The sequence below is a fragment of the Callithrix jacchus genome, chromosome 5 (genome assembly GCF_049354715.1).
Source record: "Callithrix jacchus isolate 240 chromosome 5, calJac240_pri, whole genome shotgun sequence".
In the NCBI taxonomy this organism is placed as follows: Eukaryota; Metazoa; Chordata; class Mammalia; order Primates; family Cebidae; genus Callithrix; species Callithrix jacchus.
Genome location: NC_133506.1, coordinates 75,359,256 through 75,383,147, shown reverse-complemented (window position 1 = coordinate 75,383,147; position 23,892 = coordinate 75,359,256). Strand labels below are relative to the sequence as shown.

Here is a 23,892-nt window from a genome sequence, read left to right as displayed (position 1 = left end):
TGCCAGGCTGGAGTGCAGTGGTGCAATCTCGGCTCACTGCAACCTCCACCTTCCAGGTTCAAGCCATTTTCCTGCCTCAGTCTCCCGAGTAGCTGGGACTACAGGGTCACACCACCACAGCCAGCTAATTTTTGTATTTTTAGTAGAGACAGGGTTTCACCATTTTGGCCATGATGATCTTGATTTCTTGACCTCATGATTCCCCTGCCTCGGCCTTCCAAAGTGCTAGGATTACAGGTGAACTGAGCTATTAGCAAACACTTTCTGCACTAACTGAGCATGTGTCAGGTGCTGCTGTTAATTTGTTTGTGACTCCTCACAACCCCATGAGTTAGGCAGTATTATGCCCTTTTACAGGTGGGGAAACTGAGGCAGAGACAAGCAACTCGTCCAAGGTCACAGAGACAGTAAAAAGGGAATCAAAGCCTGGGTGTGGTGGCTCACGCCTGTAATTCTAGCACTTTGGGAGGCTAAGACACGAGGATCACGAGGTCAGGAGATCAAGACCATCCTGGCCAACCTGGTGAAACCCCATCTCTACTAAAATACAAAAAAATTAGCTAGGTGTGGTGGCATGCACCTATAGTCCCAGCTACTCGGGAGGCTGAGGCACTCCAGCCTGGGTGACAGAGTGAGATTTCGTCTCAAAAATAAGAGGGAGGAAATCCAGGATGTAAACACAGAAAGGTGGGCTCCAGAGTCTCTGCACTTATCCACTAGCTCTGCTGCTTTCTTGAACCTCTTGTGTGGGTAGTGGGTAAACTGAGGTCCAGAAAAGGATCACACAGATATGTGAGAAGGATGGTTTCATTTCTGATGGAATGCTGGAGAAGCTTGACAGTTTCAAAATAGAAGCTGTGTTTGCACACCCTCAGGAATGGTGGGGGTGGCAGGAGTGGAAAGTTGGCAGGGGGATAGAGGAGAAGAGCGAAGCTGGGGACAGACTGGGTTGGCTGGACTCCAGGCTTGCCTGCGCTGACCACTGCTGAGGGTAGGGCAGTCAGGAAGGAAGTCCTTGGTGAATGGAGAATGTCGCTCCTGGCTCCAGAGCAGACTGAAGGTGGTCCCCCGAGACCTCTGGGGAAGAGAAGGGAGGGAGCAGAGCAGCCTCCACCCCCAAACACCGAAGGAAGGGGCCCTTGCCACCAGGGACCAGAGGCCTTCTCTGAGCAAAACTGTAGCCTAAAGTCTCTGAGGCCAGAACAGAACTGTTTTGGGGTTGAGAAAGCTGAGGAGGGCTTTGCAAACCCAATCTCCAGCCCCTCAGGTAACAGAGGAGGAAACTGAGGCCCAGAGATGGGGAGAGGCCTGTGCAGGGTCTCACAGAGTGAGAGGCGTGTGCCAGGATGAGGGCCCAGCCAGGTGGCTTGGCTCACTTTCGGGGGTGTGTCTCAGTGTGTGTGTGTGTGTGTGTGTGCATGTATGTGTGTGTGTGTGGTCCTGCACATATGTGTGGAGGGCAGGCAATTTGCATAAATAATAAGAGGTTGGGGTCTTTGAGTTTTCCCACTCATCTCCTGGTTGACCCCAGCCATCTTGACTTGTTCCACTTCCTGGTGTGAGTTCATTTGGGAGAAGAAAATGGAGAGGGTGATATGCATATTATGCAGATCAAGAGACTCCTAACACCTCCCCAGCTCAGCTCCTCCAGCAAAAGCCTGTCCAAGGAGGAACCTGTGGTATTAGGGGCTGTGGGAGAGGAAGGGGGGTGGGGTCCAGTTGGTCTCCCTCTCAAGGCAGCCAGGAGAACAGGGGAAATGAGAAGAGAACAGGCCCCACCCTCCATGGCAACCCCAAGGTCTCTGCCTCCTCACCCTACCCCAGAGCTGCCAGTACCAAGGAGTCTGGGACAGGGGACAGTCGCACCTGCGAAAGAGAAGGAGTTCACAAGGTTTTTTCACCACCTGAAGGGCGGCTTTCAGAAGATGGAGTGACTGATTTTCTCTGTGTCCTTCCCCTTTAGGACCTGGTAAATGTGTGACTAGTCCAAACAAAAATGTGTATTTGAATTTAAGAAAAGAATGCGGTTGATCATTATATATATATACTGTTATATAATGATCTTCAAGTAAACAAAGCAAGTTGAAGAACAATTTGTAGAGCGCTCATGTCTGTAAACCATCCTAAGCTATTGATCATGGTTATCATTGGGTGGGAGGGTAAAGAAATTGGGGAGGGGGAGGAGAGAGACTCTCCGTTTTTACTCTTGTGGTCCTACAATGTTTGAGTGTTTTTATAATGGAAATATATTTATGAATGACTTGACTAGTTTTGTTGTTTGTTTGTTTGTTTGAGACAGAGTCTCACTCTATCACCCAGGCTGGAGGCACTGGCACAATCTCGGCTCACTGCAACCTCTGCCTCCTGGGTTCAAGTGTTTCTCCTGCCTCAGCTTCCCGAGTAGCTGGGATTATAGACACTGACCACCACACTGGCTAATTTTTGTATTTTTAGTAGACACAGAGTTTCACCACATTGGCCAGGCTAGTGTTGAACTCCTGACCTCAGCTGATCCACCCGCCTCGGCTTCCCAAAGTGTTGGGATTACAGGCATGAGCCACTGTGCCCGGCCTACATGACGAGTTTTTTAAATATTACAGCTTAACCAAAAAAGAACATTGATGGCATTTAAAATCAAAACTTCCCTCCAACCACCAAAAATAAGAAAAATGGCTGAGAGGGTGACTAGTTGGATATAAAGCATAAATCTGCTTCTTCTGTCACCCCCATTAGTCCTGATTCTGCACAAACCCTGCCAAATAACACGGCTGGAAGTAAAGGATAGAAAATTCCAGAGGTGTGCCCTGTTCCTCCCTTTCCACAGCACAGCAGACAGTACTAGTTGATAACAGATTGCCAGGGCAATGCTGATGCTGTTGATCTAGGAACCACCCTTAGGGAACCACTGGCTTAGATCATGATGCTGCCCTGCCTGCCCCTGGGCTGTGGGTGAGAGCTAGAAGGACTGTACCAGAGGCAGAGGTGCCCGCAGGTGGGTCCTGCCTGGGCCACTGCCTTAGCCTTCCTGGACTGAGGTTAAGTGATTCAGGAATCAGGCTGGCTTAGCCTACAGGTCTTCCTAGGGGTGGATGGGAAGTCCTGGGACCAGGGTGGGGAGGTCCATGGTTCAAGTCCCGCCACCACCAGGGATGTGAGCCTTTAAACTTTACCTGTCTGTATAAACCGTACCTGACTCATGAGGTGATTGTCTAACCGAAGCAGAATGTGTTTTCCTAACAGTTCTTTTCTGGCTTATTACCTCTCACAGTTTCCTAAAAATGGGTCCTGCCAACCAGAGAGCTATTTGTGTGGGTAGTGGTCACGAGCTGGGGTAGAAAAATGGGGAGTTAAGAATTAGAATGGAATTGAAGTGCTCTGAATGCACTGAGAAGACAATTTGGATATGTCTGTGAAAAAATCTGGGAGGGAAGAACCAACGCTAGTGGGAAGAAGAGAGAAAGGAAAAAGCACAAACCCCACCCTATTCCAGGCTGCCCAGTCCAATCGTACGGCATGGAGGAAGGACGTCTGGATGACAGACCTATCCACAGAGGATTTTTGAATAGTTTCCTAAGAGATGTATGATGTATACTCTTCATCCTTCTAGGTAATCTTTAGTAAAATCGACATTGCTTATTAGTATTTTGTGTATGTGGGTTCCTTAGAAAACTGAGATGACGAATTCTGCTGCCTTTGATGCTGAATAATCCCAGAGCAGCTCCCACAGTGGGCACTGCAGGCAAAGGCACAAGCGACCCTGAGGTCCTCCTGTCCAAAGCAAGTAATTCTTGCCTGACTCCAACACTGTGGTCCTACAGAGCTCCCCAGTGCTGGTACCCGGCCCTTCTCACACACAGCTTTGTCCACAGTTGCAAGAAGATTTAATTTTTGTTTAAAGCTCTCAGCTGCTTTGTAATGGATTGGAAAATGGATGAGGATGGAACCAAAGCAATGGTTAGTCTGTAAAGACTATAAGGAACTTTGTAACCCCAAGGTGAGTTATATGGACAGACTTACAAACACGCCAACCGAGACAGGAGAACCTGAGGAGAGGCCACTACAGTTGTGCCCAGAAGGGCCACCAGGAGTGGGGACCCTCACTTGGCATAGGAGGGTGGCAGAGGGAGGAGGAGGAGTGGCAATGGATGATGGGCCTTTTTCTTCTGTATCTTGGGCATTGATCACTCTAGGGTGGCTCTGCCTCCATTTGCTGACCGGGTCATCTGGGAACTAGTACAATGAAGGTGAGGAACCCTAATTTTCACAGTTCTGATGCTGACAGATCATTTGCCTTTTTGGCAGGGGGGAGAGGGGTTGCTTTTGGGAGACTGGTATATATGAGAAACCTGGTAAGAGCACAGCCTGGAAAACCCAGATTAAACAAATCGTAAGAACATGGTCTGGAGAGGAAAGACTTGACGGGTTGGCCAATGGGGCAGTGCTGCCTCGCCTCAGGAATGGCAGGGGCAGTGCACTGGGGGCCCTGGGGGAACTTGGTCCTTCCTATTGTCACCACCTCCTCCTGCTCTCTTTAGTAGCTGTGTGCACTCAAAAATGAAAGCACCTTAGCTCCTCTTTGCAAGGGACAACTCTGGGGCTCTCTATGGTCACCAAGCTGTCCCCTCTGTGGCTACCACAGCCAATGCAGTTGCAGAGACAGCAGCTAATGATAACAGAGCAAAGCAGCCACAAGCAGCGACATCGGCTTGTGATTTCCGATTCAGTTAAGCCAAGGCTGATAAGGAGAGGGGCTGCCCAGGGTAGCCACACTGCCTGGCTGCTGCTGAATCTGGAACCTGCAGGGGTTCTTGAGTTCTTGGTCCTTTATCCTGTCCTGGCCTTGTTCATTTCCTTCATTCAGTCACCTATTTGCTTTATAAAAAAGTCAAACATTCTCTTGACACCCTCTCACCCTGTGATGGATGGAATAATGAACAACACTCTAGTCCCTGCTCTTTCAGAACTCATTGAAGGAGGGAGGTGGAACAAGGCAGACATGTGACCTGAGAATGCTCATATGAAGACACAAGATAGAATGTGACTTTAGTCACATGAAGGGGACAGAAAAGCAGCAGCTATGGGAGGAAGGCACAGCCATAGAGTAAATAATTTACATTTCTGGACTTTTTTCCAAATAGCTTCCTCTACAAAATGAGGGATCAGCATAGAACCTAGTCAAGCTCCTACAGAAAAAGACCAGTGACTTCACAGCCTCAAAGCTCTATGGGCTGAGCTAAGTGACAGAAACCAAACTCCAACAGGCTTAATCCAAAAAGGAATCGAATGGATTGGATCGTATACAATGAACAGTCCAAGGGTAGATTCAGCACCAGAATTTCAGGCATAGCTGGATCCAGCGTTTAAACCATGCTGTCAGCAATCTGTCACTTTCTAGAGCCATTTACCCATCAGGCCCAACAGGGTGACAGCATAGAATCTATGAGTTTTTCAAGGCTCTAGAAATGTGTCAGAGACTCTCCCAAGTAGGGTTCGGCTTCAAAATGTGAAGAAAAAAAAAGAAAAAGGAAAGAAAGAGAAAGAAGAGAGAGAAAGAAGGAAGGAAGGAAGGAAGGAAGGAAGGAAGGAAGGAAGGAAGGAAGGAAGGAAGGAAGGAAGGAGAGAAAGAAAGAAAGAGAAAGAAAATAACAAAGTAGCAAGTGTGTCACCATGTAGTTGATCCACATCCCCCAGTGGATCCCTGCCCAGCACTGCTCTCTCCTAATTGCTAAGGACAGTGGATGCCTTTTCATTCTCTTCACCTGTGTCCTCACTACAGTCATTGACATTGTTGGCCACCGTCTCCTCCTTTGCACTCTGTCTTCTGCCAGCCTCCCTGGCACTCCTGCCTATTAGCCTTGTTTCTTGTTCTTCTCAGATAAATAACAAGTGACAGGGGTGAGACAGGAGAAGAGTTGGGAAGATTCCCACAGTCTGGATCCTTAAGAGACCTCAGTTCTTCTGGGTGGGGCTGGAGTGAGGGGATAAAGCATTATGTTGGAGATTAGGGAGTGACCAGATCAAGAAGTCTGGCAAGTCACACTAAGGAGTTTGGCCATTCTCTTTAAAGTAATAAGGAGCCATTGAAGGTTATAGCAGGAGTGTAACATGAACAGATTTGTGCTTCACTCTTAGAAAGAGATCTTTGGCTGTGGGGTGAAGGCAGGATTAGAGGGAGACCTCCAGCTATTGTAGTGTTTCAGAAGGAAGACCATAGTAGTCAGATGAAGAAGTGACAGCCACAGGGATGGAAGAAAATGGTGGATTCATGAGATATTGACAGGGCTTGGTGCAGTTGAGATATAACAGGCAAGGGAGAGGGAGGTGTTAGGATGACACCGAGGTTGTTGATTCTGAAGCGAGAAACAGAGAAGTGGGCTTAGATGGGGGAATGATGAGCTTGGTTTGTACCTGTGGAGATGGAGGTGCTTGAGGGACATCTGGCTGGCCATTTCCAGGGGTGGGGGATGGTTGGTGAGTGTGAAGCTTGAGAGAGAGATCAGGGCTCTCTGCATCAGTCCCTCCCCAGTCAACACCAGAGGGGGTCTCTTGGCAGGTGAGACCCCTAAAATTGGTCACATACGATTAGAATAAAGGACCTCCAGTGACTGTGGGTGACCACAGATGCTTCTTTAGAAAGCAGTCTCACAGCAGGATGCATTCTGGGAGGAGCTCTGAGGGCCACAAGGAAGGGGAAGGAAGAGGAGGGGACAAAGCTGTGAGACTCCGAGCTTTTCTCTGCAGATCTGAAGAGTGCAGTCAAGACCGCAGACTCCCGCAGAGGCTCCCCTAAGATATCTGGTTCTCTGGGACTGGGGACCTCACACAGGACTGCAGGGAGTTGGCTGAAGGACTCGGGTAGCCCAGGAGCTGCCAACAAACCAAGGTAGGTGCTGGCTCGGATGGAGCCCAGGGAGGCAGATCTAAGCAGAGCAGATGGAAGGGTGGAAAGGAGGGAGCTGGAACGGGAACCCCTGAAAGGGTGGAAACACCCCTAGCTCTTATTTACCCAAGTTCAGGGCTGCCAGGGCTGGCCTTTCTGAGAAGGGTTACCTCAGACACTGCCAGATAACTCTGCCAAGTTAAGATCATCCATTTTCACAGGATGAAAGGACATAGGACCCTGGGAGAAGGGCTCTTCTTTCTTCTGGAATCCTGTACATGCCGTTAATAATAGGACTAATTATTCATGCCTGGTGCTGCGGACTACACCCATTTTCCCATTTGATTCTCACCGGCATTTAGAGGTTGACTGGATAAGGGTTTTAGTGCCATTTTATAGGAGAGAAGCCTGAGGCTTAAGGAGATGAAGCAACTTGTCAAAGCTTGCAGAGTGGGTTAGCAAGGAGCAGGACTCAACGGGAAATGTCTGGGTCCCAGTCTGTGCCCTTTCTGGGACATCAACTGTCCATCACTCTCCTGGGGAATTTGGTGAAAGTCATGCTGGTCTAGCTGATTTTCTCCCTATGCACAAATCGGGGATTTTCTATGTGCCAGAGTCTGACCAAGGCCTGGTCTCTGTCCTGAAGGAGCTGACTGCTGCCTGCCATGAGGGTCTGGACACAGCTGCAAGTGACCGACCCAGAAAGTAACACATGTCACGGTCCTTAGTGAGCTGGGCGGTGTGAGGTACACATAGGATGGGAGAGAGAGATTGCCAGGTGTGGGCTCAAGAAGGGTCCTGTGGAAGGTAGAGCCTGGCTGAGGTTCAAGGGAGGACCTGGTGTGCAGATAGGAGACAAGAGGCACCCCAGCAGCAGGGAGTAAAGTGTGCAAACCCCCAGAGGTAGGAAAGCAGGTGTAAAAGTCAGGTATAGGGGAAAGTACAGCTAGAGGTGGTGTGTGACTGCTACCGGGGGGTGTGCAGAGCACTCGCAGGTGTGAACCTGTTCCATTTATTCATTTAGCTCTATGTGGTTTTCAAATATCATCTCATTTAGTCTCATGACAAGCCTATGAGGTAGGCATTGTTGTCAGGTCCCCTTTGGGAGACACAGAGGTTTTAAGCAGCAGCCCAAGTTGCCCTATGGACAGAGAGGATTGGAATGCCATCTGTCTGGCCACCGTGCCCTGCTGCCTCACTAGAACCTGCTGCTGGCTCCTACACTGTCTCCACGAGAGCACCACTGACATGGTGGCTGCAGATGCCGGGGGCCGCAGTCACTACCATCTGGTCCCTGAATGCAAGGGTGCATTCAGGCCCCATCAGATCCCACCAGGCTTCCATGCCCTGGGAACAATGCTCCCCCAGCCCCACCCCACTGGCTCTTTCATACCCAGGTGTTTCCTTCCAGCCAGAAGCAGACGCAGCTGAGGAAACCAGCTTGTCCCTGTCCATGGGGGCCAGCCCAGACAGCAGGATCCTCACCTCCCGGCCCCTCAGGAATCTGAAAAGTGGACCTCGTGGGAGCAAGGGCTAAGGATTGAGGGGGGCCCATCAGGACCCCTCAGGACCCAGAGCTCTGTCCTCTCCCTTACTCCCTCACTGCGAGCGAGCTCACCACAGTGATCTGAGAAAAGGCCCACAGCTGTGCTGTCTGGCAAGCTGAGCTGCCCCTGAAACCCCGAGGGCATGAGGCAGCTCTGGCGGAAAAAGAGGGGAGGCGACAGAAGCAGGAGACCCGGGCTCTGCAGGTCCCCTCTCTCTGTGCCACAGGAGTGGGTGGAGGACAGGAGGCAGGACTGAGTGTGGCCCTAGGAAGCTCTGCATCTCTTCTGCCTGGGCTAGTCCTGTAGGTGTGGTATAGGGATGCCTGGGTGGTGGGTTCTTCTATCTGAACAGCTTGTCCCAGTAGCAAGCAATGGGGGGAGATGGGGACAGGGGGACAGGGGGACAGCGGGACGGGGGACAGGGTGCCAGAGGACTATTAGATCTGGATTCATGACAGAAACACTGATCCTGAGCCAGGCTTCCTCAGATCCTCCTCCATGTCCTCTTACTTCACTCTTCTCTAGCCAGGTAATCACCCCCACTTTATCTCACACTAATGACAGGGAGCAGCAGCTGTGAACAGGTGGCCCCATTCGCCTCTTTCTGCCATGTCCATAGAACACTTCTATGGTTCTGTGATCAGTCCTTGGACTTGTCATACCCCAAGGCAGTGATGAGCTGTGTGTGTGCCCCTGGCCTGAGACTTGTTCATTACGGATGTTCTGTGTTTAAGGAAGAATGCTCTCTGAATCCCAATTCACTCATCCCTTTGTTCGTTCATTCATTCTTTGTCTCTGATCTCATTCCTCTGTCAAGAATTGTGAAGGACCTGAGTTATAAGTTAGAAGGATCTGTTAGTTGTAAGTTAATTTATAACTAACAAGTTAGCCTACCATAGTTTCATGGTCACCAGCAGAAGATATGAGACTCCAGAGGCAGAGACAAATAACTATCACTCACAGCACAACTAGCATCATGAGCAACATGTTTATAGGTTCCCCTTGCCCCCCAAGTCCCAGGGGCACAGCAAGGAGGCCAATCCAAGCAGACTCTGTGCATCACACCCCATGAACCCTAGGCCTAGGAAACCCCAAGTTTTATGATGAGCTGCACACCTGCCCAACTTTTACCCTAAAAAGACACATTATCTCTATTGTATTGACAGCAAATAAATCCGCTTTTTGTCCTAGAAGGGACAGTATCTTCCAAGGCTATTTGCTATACAAACATATTTGAAAAGATGATGTAGAAAAATTCTCACCAGGCATGCACAAACAGAAACTATGGAGAATTGTCTTCCAACATCTTCCTAGTGTCCCCCACTAATGACACCCCAACCACACTGTCCCTTAAAAACACTGGGCACCCTCGCAACTCAAGATTTTGCTACTCTCTTTGCTTAGAGCAGTCTTCCTGTAGACACCGGGGCCTCTTTCAGGTTCCTACTCAAATGGCACCTCCTCAGGAGATCTCCCTCATCATCCTTTTAAAAACCACACACAAGGCCGGGCGCAGTGGCTCATGCCTGTAATCTCAGCAATTTGGGAGGCCTAGGCAGGCGGATCACAAAGTCAAGAGATTGAGACCGTCCTAGCCAACATGGTAAAACCCCACCTCTATTAAAACCACAAAAATAAGCTGGGCATGCTACTCGGGAGGCTGAGGCAGGAGAACTGCTTGAACCTGGGAGGCGGAGGTTGCAGTGAGCCGAGCTCATGCCACTGCATTCTAGCCTGGTGACAGAGCAAGATTCTGTCTCAAAAAACAAAAATTTGCTCAGGAACTACGGAGTAAGTGAAACAATGAGCGAGTGCGGGGGAAGTGTAAGTGAGAGGCCACAGCGGCGGGGGTGACCACAGGGCATCTCCCAGGTTGTTGGGATTTGTGCCTCAGCCACTTTCCCGCTGCCTATTTTGGCTGCCAGGAGTCTTGCTGACTGTGGGTGGAGGCTGGTGTATTGCTCTCCTGTAATGACGTATTCTTGCTCTTTGGGGTGGGGGGGTAGAGAGGAAATTCGAGATGAGCCCTGATGTGCTGCTTGATTGGTCAGTAACTTGCACATGGCCCTTGAGGCACAAAAGCAACAAACATTGAAGCCTCAGCTGTTCATGATAGGGCCTGAGTCAGCTCGGCCATCCACAGGTGACAGAGGGAGCTGCAAGGTCAGTGTGGCACAATGTCCTTGTCACCATTGTGTCTGTTTCACATTTCCTATGAGACTGCTGTCTTCTTTGCAGTATTCTGAGCATCAAACTAATCTCTGTTTCTTGTGTCATTCATTGTGACAACCATGCCCAACAGACTTGTTTCTGCCCTCTAGCCCAACAGTAGCTTTGAGACAGTGACCTTGTCTTGTATTCATATGAGCCTCTGGCATTCATTCATTCGAGCATATTTATCAAGGGCCTTCCATGTGGTATAAACAGTGTCAGGTAATGGGGACTCAACAGTGAGCAAAATGGAGCTCCTGGCCATGGAGAACTAACATTTAGCAGAGGCAGCCAGATGATAAACAAACTCAATAGCATAGTCCCCTTACCTGTAAGGGACACACTCTGAGACCCCCAGGGGATGCCTAAGGCCTCCACTAGTACTGAACTTGACTGCTGTCAATCAGAACACATTTCTGCTCAGGTCTTGTACCCACAAATTTAATTGCTCTTTCCATAATGAAGTACTTATCATATACTGTGGCCATAACTTTGCTGTTTCAGATGACCCAGCAAAACTAGCCAATGTTTCTTTCACAATTTCATGGCTAGAAGATTTGCTCTTACCATAGATCTTAGCAACTTTAGCATACGATTTTTTTCTTTCCTTGTTAAGATGAAAACTTTCACCTTTTCACTGAAAGGAAGCACTTTACAGCTTCTCGTTGGCATGTCTGAATTGCCAGCATCACTTCTCTTGCACCTTGGGGCCACTGGTAAGTAAAATAAGGATAACTTGGGCTCAAGCACTGGGATACTGCTACAGTTCATCTGATAACCATGATGGTTAACAAGTGGCTTACAGTTGGGTAGCCCGCACCATGTACACCAGTTGAACAAAGGGATGATTCACATTTCGAGTGGGACAGAGCAGAATGGTGAGAGGCTTCATCATGCTACTCAGAACAGTATGCAATTTAAAATTTAGGAATCGTTTATTTCTAGAATTTTTCCTTAATATTTTTGGTTGACCTTGAGCAACTGAAATTACAGAAAGCGAAACTGCAGATAAGGGAGGATTACTACTGTGTAAGGCATCAGGTACTAGGGAGAAGTACAGAGATGTGCTGTGTTTGTTGAAAGACTTCTATGGGCACTGTGTTGCAACCCTAATGCCCAGCCCACTTTAGACATTCTGCAGTTAACTTTCTCTTTGCGCACTACAACATGAACCACAATATAGAAGACGATTGCCAATGTGTCTGTTTTCATGAGCCCAATAGGTAGCATAAATGATGCTGATAGTGCTGGTGTGGTGTCCCTGGCACTGCCCCCAGCTTCTGTATTGTGGACTCAGTGGGGACACTGAGGCCCTGGGGAGCACATGGCCCTTCTATATTGGAGCTGTATGTCAACTCCAGCTAATTGTTGCCACACGGGATCATGGGTCTGGTGTTGTTAGATCTTCTAGTTACTTCAATCAAAGCTAGAAATCTAGATTTTTAAATGAAATCTGACTTCTAAATGTTAACCACATATTAAAATTTCCAAAAACTGTGGCTTCTTTTGGGGAAGGAAATTGATGAGCCACAGCAGCGGTCCCCAACCTTTTTGGCATCAGGAACCAGTTTCATGGAAGGCAATTTTTCCATGCATGGGATTTGGGGATGGGAAGGGGTTTGGTGGGGATGGATTCCCGATGAAACTGCTCCACCTCAGATCATCAGGTATTAGATTCTCTTAAGAAACAGATATCCTAGATCCCTCACATGCGCATGTGCAGTTCGCAGTAGGGTTCGAGCTCCTATGACAATCTTATGCGCCTCCTGCCCCTGAACGCTGATCTGACAGAAGGCGGAGCTCAGGCAGTCCTGCCGGCTCACCAGCCACTCACCTCCTGCTGTGCGCCCAGTTCCTAGCAGGCCATGGATCAGTACTGGTCCGCAGCCTGGGGTTTGGAGACCCTCGGGCCAGAGGATAGGTAAGAAGGATGCTGGCTTTTCACTGTATAGCTATCTGTGCCTTTTAGAGTTTTACCGTATGCATGGTTTTTTATGTGAAAAGTGAATTTTAAAAATATACCAGACAGAGCACAGTCTCTGAGATTCCCTTATATGATACTGTGAAATGGTTAGTCTTCTCAAGCATTGTATTAGTCAGGGCACAACCAATAGGATAGAGAGACTGAAGGGAGGGGTGGGGGAGAAAACAAAAGGATGTATTAGTAGGGATTGGCTCTCGTGACTATGGAGGCTGAGAAGTCCATAAACTGTGGTCTGTAAGCTGGAGGTCCAGGAAAGCCAATGGTGTAATTCCAGTGTGAGTCCAAAGGCCTGAGAACCAGGGACGATGATGGCGTCAGTCTCAATTCAAGTTCGAAGGCTGGAGAACCAGGAGAGCTGATTTTGTCCAAGGGCAGGATGGCTGTCCCAGCTCAAGCAGAGAGAGCACATTTGCCCTTCATTCTCCCTCTTGTCCTATTCAGGCCCCCAGCAGATGGTGCAATGTCCACCCATATGGCTGAGGGCAGATCTTGACTCTCTCTCCATTCAGATGCTCATCTCTCCTGGAACACCCCCCCACCACCACCACAGATACTTCCAGAAATACTCCTTCATCAGCCATCTGGGCTTCCCTTGGCCTGGTCAAGTTGACATGTAAAATAAACCATCACAAAAACGTTGCATGTTTGGGATGGTGAGGAGGTGACATCGACAATGAGACCTGAATGTTGAGGAGGAGCCAGCTGTGGGGAAAGCTAGGGGAAGGATGCCCCAGGCAGGAGCATGCAAAGGTCCTGAGGTATGATCAAGTTTGGCAGGACAAGATGCAGCTGGAGAGGTGCACTGGGGCAAGACCAAGTGAGCTGGTTGGCAGTGTGGAGTTTACTAGATCAAGAAGCCATCAGAGAGCTTGAATCAGAGAATGAGTTTCAGTTCCTAACAGGCCATGGATCAGTACCATGTTCCAGGGATCTTGGGCAAGTACAGCTACCCTGTGGTCATTACAAGGTTACAGATTGGTAGCCGATGCAGCCCCTGGGGCAAGGACTGTGTCTTATTCATCTCTAACCTCTCAGGCCTTATGCAATTTTTGCCCCATGGATTATGTTCTGAAGAGGCTCTTTGATTTATTCAGCAACCTCACACACCCAAACATTGCCAGGAACTCAGGAGAAAGCCAGAGGGCTCTCTGGGCAGCCCAAATAGAAGATCCAAGTCTGTGGATGGAAGTTCAGTACTCTTTTCATTGATCAGTTCTCAGGCTTTGTTTTTGCATTTTATGTACAAGACAATTGCATGTGCTTAACTGGCATCCCAGCCTTCAGCAAATTAGCAGTTGGGTGGAGGAGCAGACACAGCTTAGGCAGGGCTGCAGCCAATACAGAAGGCACCCTTTGAGCAGACAAACTACAGCAAGTTCCTCTTCGGATGAATTGCAAAACTGCACCCTCCCTGCCCTGGTAAATTACAAAACGGTCAGCAGAGCAGTGGGCTGGACTGCAGCTTCTATTCACCTACTATGTGCAGGGAACAGTCAAGCATTGCTAAAATGAGGAATCATACATGAGAAGTGAAACAGGAACAGCCACTCGGTACAGGATGGGGCTGCCCTCACCTACTGATAGCTCTGTTTTGTGGCACGGTACATACAATCAGCTTCCATCAAGATTAACTGAGAAAACAGCCGGGTGCAGTGGCTCACACCTGTAATCCTAGCACTTTAAGAGGCTGACGCGAGTGGATCACCTGAGGTCAAGAGTTTGAGACCAGCCTGGCTAACATGGTGAAACCCTGTCTCTATGAAAAATACAAAAATTAGCCTGGTGTGGTGGTGGGTACCTGTAATCCCAGCTACTCAGGAGGCTACGGCAGGAGAATTGCTTGAACCTGGGAGATGGAGGTTGCAGTGAGCCGAGATTGTGCCATTACACTCCAGACTGGGCAGCAAGAGCAAAACTCCATCTCGAAAAATAAAATAAAATAAGATTAATTGAGAAAACATGCAGACACATGGTTTGGTGCTGGAAATGGCAAGCTTTATTTCCTAAAAAATTTGTCTCATTCCTGAAGCAAAGACACATGAGATGTTGATGCATTTTGAGAATGAGCTGCTTCTGTTTCCATTTCCTGCCTACGTGCAAGCTTGTCCCCTGAGGGCTTTCCCCCCAACACTGGTGTGGTCAGCAGCCCCCAAAGGACAGCAAATAGACCACAAAGGTCCCTGTGGGAGGAGCGAGGGAGCAGCACCTGCACAAATATGTAGAAATGCTGAATAAACATTTAAAGAGTGAATGCGTGAGTGAATGAAGGAATGAACAAATGAATAGGGACCCTGACAGTTATTGGTCAAGTTTCTTAGAATTTTACTTTCCATTAAAAATCAGCCCAGAAACACTCTCCGTTTGCCACAAAAACTCCTGGGATCTACGCTTCTCTTTTAGTCTTTATGTGTAAGATTTCTTTTCTTTCAAGGCTGCCCCATGTTCAAGAGATGATGGTGGCTTGGACCTGATGGGGTGGTTCAAATGGAGGTTAGAATGATCACTCTCCACATCTACACAGGTCATAGAGGAGAATTGGGAACCCTAGCCTCCTGCATCCCATCTGGAAGGCTCTTCTTGGCTTCCCTCCACCACTAGATTTGGGGTCAGAACCCGAATCTGCCCCATGCCCACCTGCCTGTCCACCGCATGCCGTGGCTCTGCTCACAGTCTTGCCATTTTCAGCTCCTCCCCCTTAGACTGGAAATGCCTCAGACTCAGCCAGAGTCTCATTTTCATAAAATAAAATTTCAGGAAGTTCGAGTTTGTGTGTTTGAAATTTCATCATTCATTCCGATTTTGATGCCTATTTTTATTCATAATAACATGCCAGGGAGCATTTTTAGGCAGAACGGCATGGATGGTTGACATGTTCTTCACTGAACGGGGGTTTTGGGTACCTGATCTCCATGCCCAGCCCTTTATCTACAGGGTGTTATTCAATAGTCTGACATTCTACCCGGTGCTTCTGGGTGCATGATCTCACAAGGAGGTGGCTAAGGCTCAGAGAGGCCAGAAATGGGCCACACAGGCCAATGGTGGGAGAGCCAGACTCAAACCCAATTATTCCGAGTCCAGTCAGTCATGCCCACCCCACAGGATGGATCAGCCTCTTAGCGCAGCAGTTTCTGGAGCCCAGGAAGAGGTGAATGGGGTGATTAATAGTTTGTTGTTTTTTTTTTAAGTTAAACCCACAGCACAATGTTTTTAAATTGACTGGTAGGCTCTCAGATGCTCATGTCATTATTACGTTTCTGAACATAATATGTTAGCTTTTTCGTTTTGTGTGTGCCATCTGTTATGCCGTAAAACATAAAGTCAATTGTACTTAATATTAAGACATCAGAAAATGTAGAAATGTATTAAAAGAAAAATTACCTGTGACCCCACTGTTAATGGCTAAATAGTAACACTTTTTTTGTAGTTTAGTCTGTATCATTAAAAGGTAAGAGACTGACACACACACACACACATAAGTACAGGTAAAACTGGGAAAATCTGAATAAAATGTATTGACATCAATATCCTAGGGTTTTTTGTTTTTGTTTTTGAGACGGAGTTTCACTCTTCTTGCCCAGGCTGAAGTGCAGTGGTGTGATCTCAGCTCACTGCAACCTCCGTCTCCTGGATTCAAGAGATTCTCTTGCCTCAAGCGTCCCAAGTAGCTGGGATTACAAGCACCTGCCACCAAGCCTGGCTAATTTTTGTATTTTTAGTAGAGAATTGGTTTTACCATGTTAGCCAGGCTGGTCTTGAACTCCTGACCTCAGGTGATTTACCTACCTCAGCCTCCCCAAGTGCTGGGATTACAGGCATGAGCCACTTCGCCCATCAATATCTTGGTTTTGATACAGTAACATTGTTTTGCAAGATGTTATCACTGGGGGGAAACTGGGTAAAGGGCACCTGAGAACTCCCTGTGTTATTTCTTGCCACTGCATGGGAATTTACAGTTATCTCAAAATTAGAAGTTTGACTTAAAAAAGAGATAAAGACTCCTTTTTTCAAACATAACTAACATACTGTTTATTGTCTGCTCCCAAAATTTTTGTAGTGTTCAGATATCTAATTGCCTCTAATATAACAGAGGCAATTAGAATTTTTTGCTATGATTTGAGCTGGGATCCAAGCAAGGTTGACATATTGCAATTGGTTGATAATGTTTCTTAAGGTCCCTTTAAGCTAGAGGTTGCCACTCCCCTCCACTAACTTCCCCGTCTCCCTTTACCACCACTGCCTCTATCTTCCTTCTGCTTCACTCTTTTTTTTTTGAGATGAATTTTCATTCTTGTTGCCCAGGCTGGAATGCAGTGGCAGGATCTCGGCTCACCGAAACCTCCACCTCCCGGGTTCGAGCAATTCTCCTGCCTCAGCCTCCCGAGTAGCTGGGATTACAGGCATGCACCAGCGTGCCAGACTAATTTTGTGTTTTTAGTAGAGACAGGGTTTCTCCATGTTGGTCAGGCTGGTCTCAAACTTTTGACCTCAGGTGATCCACCTGCCTCAGCTTCCCAATGTGCCAGGATAACAGGAGTGAGCCACCATGCCCAGCCTCGGCTTCACTCCTTAACATCTCAGAATCTGCATCTTGAAGATAGCAACCTACTCATGCACCTCAACACATTCTGGATTTCTAATAAGTTGGTTATTGGATTAGAGGCTTTTAGAATATATAAAACACACACAGGGAAAAAAATTAAATGGTGAAACAAGAGTGGATACTGCAAAGCCAGTCACCTTCCCACTCCTGTGCCTCAGGTGTCTTTCCAGAGGCAGCTGTTGTCTTGGGTGTAAATGATCTGATTTAATAACGCTGAGGGCACCATAGAACATACTAAAGCAGTCTTTCAATTTTGGAAAGCCATTGCCCTCCCGCCTTTTTTAAGGGAATAAATTCTACAATTAGCCCAACCTATGCAAGTATATAAGCAGGTAGTAGTGCCAGTTACAAATTAAGGTGTGGGCTGTTCCTTGAACACTTTACTTTTTTATGTTTTAATTACATATAGGAAGACCGGGAGCAGTGGCTCACGCCTGTAATCCCAGCATTTTGGGAGGCTGAGGCAGGTGGATTACCTGAGGTCAGGAGTTCAAAACCAGCTGGGCAACATGGTGAAACGCTGTCTCTACTAAAAATACAAAAATTAGCTGGGCATGGTGGGGGGCACCTGTAATCCCAGCTACTCGGGAGGCTGAGGCAGGAGAATCACTTGAACCTGGGAGGCAGAGGTTGCAGTGAACAGACATCATGCCATTGCACTCAAGCCTGAGCAACAGAGAAAAAACTCCATCTTCAAATAATGATGATGATATAATTTGCATACAGAAAATGGACTATGTTTGGCTTTATAGTTCTGAGTTTTAACACGTGCAGATTTATGTGACCATCACCACAATCAGGACCCAGAGCTGTTTCATCACCCCAAAAAGTTCCTCTGTAGTCAACCCCTCTCCCTACCCTGCCCTCTCATAACACTGACCTATTTTCTGATCCTGTATTTTTTTTTTTTCTTTTCTAGAATGCCATATAAATGGAAGCATACAGCACACAGGCTTTAGAGCCTGGCTGCCTTTACTCAGCATAAAGTCTCTGGGATTCACGCATGTTGCTGCACGTAGTCTCTTTTAAATGTGGAGTATTCCGCTGTGTGGGTGTATCACAGTTTGCTCAACCACGCAACCACTGAAGGCATTTGGGTTGTTTCCAGTTTGGGGCAATTCTGAATAGAGCTGCTATACACATCCACTAGCAGGTGTTTGTGTGAACGTAAGTTCTTATTCTTCTAGAGGAAATAGCTAGGCGTGGGATTACAGGATTATACTGTAAGTGATGCGTAACTTTATGAAAACAAACTGTTTTCTGGGATAGCTGTGCCATTTTGCATTCTCACCAATAACATATGAGAATTCCAGTTCCTCCATGTGCTCTGCAGCACTTCCTATTGCCCATTTTAAAATCTTAGTCATTCTAATAGGCATATAGTGAGATCTCATGGTTTCCATCTGCCTTTCTAAAACTGCTGATAGCATTGAGCATTTTTTCATGAGCTTATTTGCCACCCACATATCTTTTTTAGTAAAGTATTTATTTAGATCTTTTGCCCATTTGGGGAGTATTATTTGCTTTCTTACTGTTGAGTTTTGAGGGTTGTTTATTTATCCTAGATATGTTGTCAGATGTGATTTGCAAATATTTTTTTCTAAGTCTGTACTTTGTTTTTATTTTATTTTATTTTTCTTATTTTTTCTTTTTTGAGATGGAGTTTTGCTCTGTCACCTAGGCTGGAATGCAGTGGCACAATCTCGGCTCACTGCAACCTCTGCTGCCTGGGTTCAAGTAATTCTCCTGGTTCAGCCTCCTAAGTAGCTGGGATTACAGGCATGTGCCACCACACCTAGTGAATTTTTGTATTTTTATTACAGATGGGGTTTCACTATATTGGCCAGGTCTCGAACTCCTTCCTGATCTCAGGTGATCCACCCACCTTGGCTTCCCAAAATGCTGGGATTACAGGTGTGAGCCACTGCACCTGGCCTGTTTGTTCATTTTGTTAAAGGCATCTGTCATAAAACCAAAGTTTTACATTTTGATGAAGTCTAATTTGTCATTTTTTTCCTCTTATGGATCATGCTTTGGTGTTATATCTAATAACTTTTTCCTTAACATAAGGTTGGAAGGGTTTTCTCCTGTGCTTTCTTCTAAAAGTTTATTGTTTTGCATTTTACATTCAAATCTATGTCCATTTTTAGTCCATTTCTGTGTAAGGTGTGGGGTTTACCTCAAGGTTTTGCTTCTTGTTTTGCATACTGATGATCAACTGTTCCATCACTATGTGTTGAAAAGACTCCTTTCTCTGTTGACTCACTTTTACAACTTTGTCAAAAATCAATTAGCCGTATCAGTGTGGGCCTACTTCCAAACTCTGTTCTGTTCCATTGATTTATGTCTCTAGCCCTTCACTAATAACTTCAGAGTAATTCTCAAAATAAGGAGCATGAGTCCCCAGGCATTATTCAGGCATTATTCATTTTAAAAATTGTTTGGCTATTTCGATTCCTCTACCTTTCCCTACAAACTTTAGAATTGACTTGTATGTACCTACAAAAAAAAAAAAAAATCCTGCTGGTACTTTTATTGGAATTACCTTAAATATATAAATCACTTTGGAGAGAACTGACATTTTAACTACACTGGGTCTTCCAAACAATGAACACAGTTTCTGTCCATTTATTTAGATCTTCTCTGATTTACCTAATCAGCATTTTGTATTTTTCATCATACAGATCCTGTGTGTTTTGCTAAATTTATCTTTAAGTGTTTAAGAAAATATTTAGAGCTATTGTAATTGGTATTATATCTTCTGAATTCAGCAAATATAGATGTACACAATTTTATAACTGCATAGTATGTTATTGCACAAATTAATTTATTTACTTGGTACTCTATAATTGTACCTTATGTTTTTTCTGGTTTTTCTGTTTTTGTTTGTTTGTTTGTTTGTTTTTTGAGACGGAATCTCACTCTGTCACCCAGGCTGGAGTGCAGTGACACGATCTTGGCTCACTGCAACTTCCACCTCCAAGTGATTCTCCTGCCTCAGCCTCCAGAGTAGCTGGGATTATAGGCACCCATCACCAGGCCTAGCTAATTTTTGTATTTTTAGAAGAGACAGGGTTTTACCATATTGGTGAGGCTGGTCTCGAACTCCTGACCTCAGGTGATCTGCCTGCCTCAGCCTCCAAAAGTGCTGGGATTACAGGTGTCAGCCACCGCACCTGGCCTTCTCTACCTTCTCTATTGTTAACAATGTTTTAATGAATATTGTTGCACATACCTTTTATCCATTTGTCCAATATTTCCTTCAGATAGGTTTCTACAGGTAGAATTGCTTGGACAAACAAGTATGAACACTTTGAATTTTGATACTTATTGTCCAGCAATCCCTGAGAAAAGCTACACTAATTTCTCTTCTCACCAACTATGTATGACTGGAAATTTTCTCATATCCTATCCTTGCCAATACTGAATGTCATTATCTTTTGGCATACTCTTTGCCACTCTCATTTTAATATGTATTTCTATGATTATCAGTAGGCTGAAATTGTAATACATTAGAATTACAATACATTGCTGAATTCAATTGATATCCAATTTTTTTTTTTTTTTGAGATGAAGTCTCACTCTGTTACCCAGGCTGGAGTGCAGTGGCGTGATCTCAACTCACTGCAACCTCTGCCTCCCGGGTTCAAGCGATTCTCCTGCCTCAGCCTCCCAAAGTGCTGGGATTACAGGTATGAGCCACCACGCCCAGCCAGTTGATAACTATTTTTCAATGTTATATCAATATTTATAGGTGAGCATGGTCTATTTTGCTATTTTGGTAAAACATAGATAATATAACATCTTAACCATTTTTAAGTATATAATTCAGTGGCATAAGTACATTCACAATGCTGTGTAACCATTACCGCTATCCATTTCCAGAACTTTCCTATCATTCTAAACAGAGACCCATTAAACAATAATTCTCCTTTCATCCCTTCCCCAGTCCCTGGTAACTTCTGTCATACTTGCTGTCTCTGTCTCTGTGAATTTGCCTATTCTAGGTATCTCACATAAGTGGTATCACACAATATTTGTCCTTTTATGACTGACTTATTTCATACAACATAATGTTTTCAAGGTTCATCCAGGATGTAGCATATCTCTAAATGTGTTCCTTTTTAAAGCTGAATAACTTTCCACTATACGTATACAACATATTTTTTTATCCATTCATTGCTTCTCTGCTGATGGACATTTGAGTTGCTTCTACCATTTTGCTGTTTTGAATAATGCTTCTATTAATACTGGTGTGCAAATGTCTGTTTGAGTTCCTGTTTTCAACTCTTTTGGGTAGTTACCTAGAAGTGAAATTGCTAGATCATGTGATAATTCTTTGCTTGACTTTTTGAGGAACATGCCATGCCATTTTCCACAGCAGTGACGCCATTTTGAATTCCCACCCAGCAATGCACCACATCCTCCCAGAGTCTGCACCCCAGAGCAAGAAACCCAATGACTCGAAAGCAGGAGAACTCCAAACAAATCTAATTTCTCCACATCCTTGCTCGTGCTTGTTGTTTTCTGGCTTTATTTTCCCCCGACATATATAAAATGTTCATTCCAGTGGGTGTGAAGTCTGTGATCTATTTTTTTTAACTACCTTTATTAGATCTTGGTATTAAGGTTAAGCTGGCTTTGTCCAATAAACTGAGAATCTTTCTTTCTTTTTCCATGTTTTGGAGCAGATTAAATAACAGAGACATTTTCTTTGTAGGTTTGAAAAAACCTATCAGAAGAACCATCTGAGCCAGACATCACTTTCTCAGAGCTAGTTCTTTGACAACTGCCTTTATTTCCTCACCGGTTACTAACATAAGCAGTTTTTCTAACTCCTAGAACCTTTTGAGTCATTTTTCTTTTCCTAGAAAACCATGTGTGACACAGGAGACTCAGGTTTTCTTTTCTTCTGTAAATAAATATATATGACATTTATCATTTCTAATATTGTCTCTTTGTCATCTCTTTTTAGATTAGCTTTCCCAATTATATGTTTGTTTGTTTGCTTGCTTGCTCTCCAAAAAACAAGCTCTTGGATTTGTTTGGAGTTTCTCTGCTTTCTAGTCATTGGGTTTATTGCTCTGGGGAGCAGACTCTGGGAGGAGCTTCCACTGGGGTCACAGTGGGGCAGCCAGAGGTCATGCTTAAGGGCAGGGCTGTAGAGCCAAATGGTCTGAGGTCAAGTCCTCATTCCTTACTTACCAGCTATTTGACTTTGAATAGTTATTTAACCTCTCTGTGTTTCAGTATCCCCATCTGTAGAACTGGGGAGGAGTGAGAGAGAGAACCTGCCTCATAAGCTTAATATTAATATTAAAAAGTTGGTATTTCCTAAGCACTTAGAAAAGTGATGCCTGGCACATAGTAAGCATTATATAAGTTTCATTTTGTTTCCCTCTCTCCCTCCCTCCTTTTCCTCCCTCCCTCCCTCCCCCTTTCTTTCTTTCTTTCTTTCTTTCCTTTCTTTCTTTCTTTTCTCTCTCTCTCTCTCTCTATCTCTCTCTCTCCCCTTTCTTTCTTCTTTTTATAATGGAGTCTTGCTCTTTTGCCCAGGCTGGAGTGCAATGGTGTGATCTCAGCTCACTGCAACCTCTGCCTTTCAGATTCAGGCAATTCTCCTGCCTCAGCCTCCCAAGTAGCTGGAATTACAGGCACCCACCACCATACCCAGCTAATTTTTTGTATTTTCAGTTGAGACGGGGCTGGTCTTGAACTCCCAACTTCAATGATCCACCCTCCTCAGCCTCCCAAAGTGCTGGGATTACAGACATGAGCCATTGCACCTGGCTATAAGTTTTCTTAAATACATGTAGACTTCTCTCCAGTGTGCTAGAAGCCTAGGTCCCCTAGGGGCTTCTCCACTGCTTTCTGCACCTTCCCACTGCTTTCACTAATTAACTGCCTCTTATTTTGCAGAACCACCTCTGTGCAGAAAAACAACCAATTTGTTTTCCATTCTGCTGCCTGAGACAACCACATCCTCTTCCCACACCTCACAGGCTACCATGGAAAGCTCAGGTCAGTATGTTGGGGGAAAGGGGTCTAGCGAGCCTGCTACCTATTGGGGAAGGCTTTTCTCATCAGTGAGGACACCTCCAGAGCTGGCAGGACACCCTACACGTAGACACGCTGCAAGACCCCAACTCAGATTCTGTCTAAATGTGAGATCATCTTGAGAGTTGGACATCTACACACTTGTATGAGGCCCCAGCTGCTTGCTGGACACTGAGCTTGATGATGGGAATGATGATAAGGATAGCCAAGATTTATTGTCAAATACTTGTGACTATTTAACAAAAGCCTATATAGCACTTACAATGGATTGAGGAGGGATAAAAGCTCTTGACAAATATTAACTCATTTAGTCTTTGTTAATCTCCTATGATAGGTATTATTACTCTCATTTTACAGAAGGGGTTTCCCTTCCGAGGCATGCCAAGGGCAGGTACTTTTGCCCCAGTCACATAGCTACTGAGTGGTCAAATCAGGAGTGAAACCCAGCAATCTAGCTCCTACGTCTGGGCTTAATGATTTCATGACAGATTGCCTCACACAAATGCCAGAAGGATTCTGTGAGGTAGGGCCAGCACTATGATTAGCCTCGTTTTTCTGAAAGGGAAACTGAGGCTCAACGAGGTTATATAATTTGCTCAAAGCCACACAGGTA

At 45.9% G+C, this 23,892-nt stretch overlaps 1 protein-coding gene and 1 long non-coding RNA gene across 5 annotated transcripts in view; one reads left to right on the top strand and one right to left on the bottom strand.

The window, feature by feature from the left end:
- The window catches only part of LOC144582576 (uncharacterized), a 124,832-nt gene that overhangs the window by 9,087 nt on the left and 91,853 nt on the right, over positions 1 to 23,892 (bottom strand). The window lies entirely within an intron of this gene.
- The window catches only part of PIK3R6 (phosphoinositide-3-kinase regulatory subunit 6), a 61,088-nt gene continuing 43,933 nt past the window's right edge, over positions 6,738 to 23,892 (top strand). For both annotated transcript variants that reach the window (XM_035300016.3, XM_078373030.1), the window contains exons 1-2: positions 6,738 to 6,883; positions 23,142 to 23,243. In XM_035300016.3, coding sequence (XP_035155907.3) covers positions 23,231 to 23,243 — 13 coding nt within the window. In that variant the 5' untranslated portion in view covers positions 6,738 to 6,883; positions 23,142 to 23,230. The remainder of the gene's footprint in view (positions 6,884 to 23,141; positions 23,244 to 23,892) is intronic.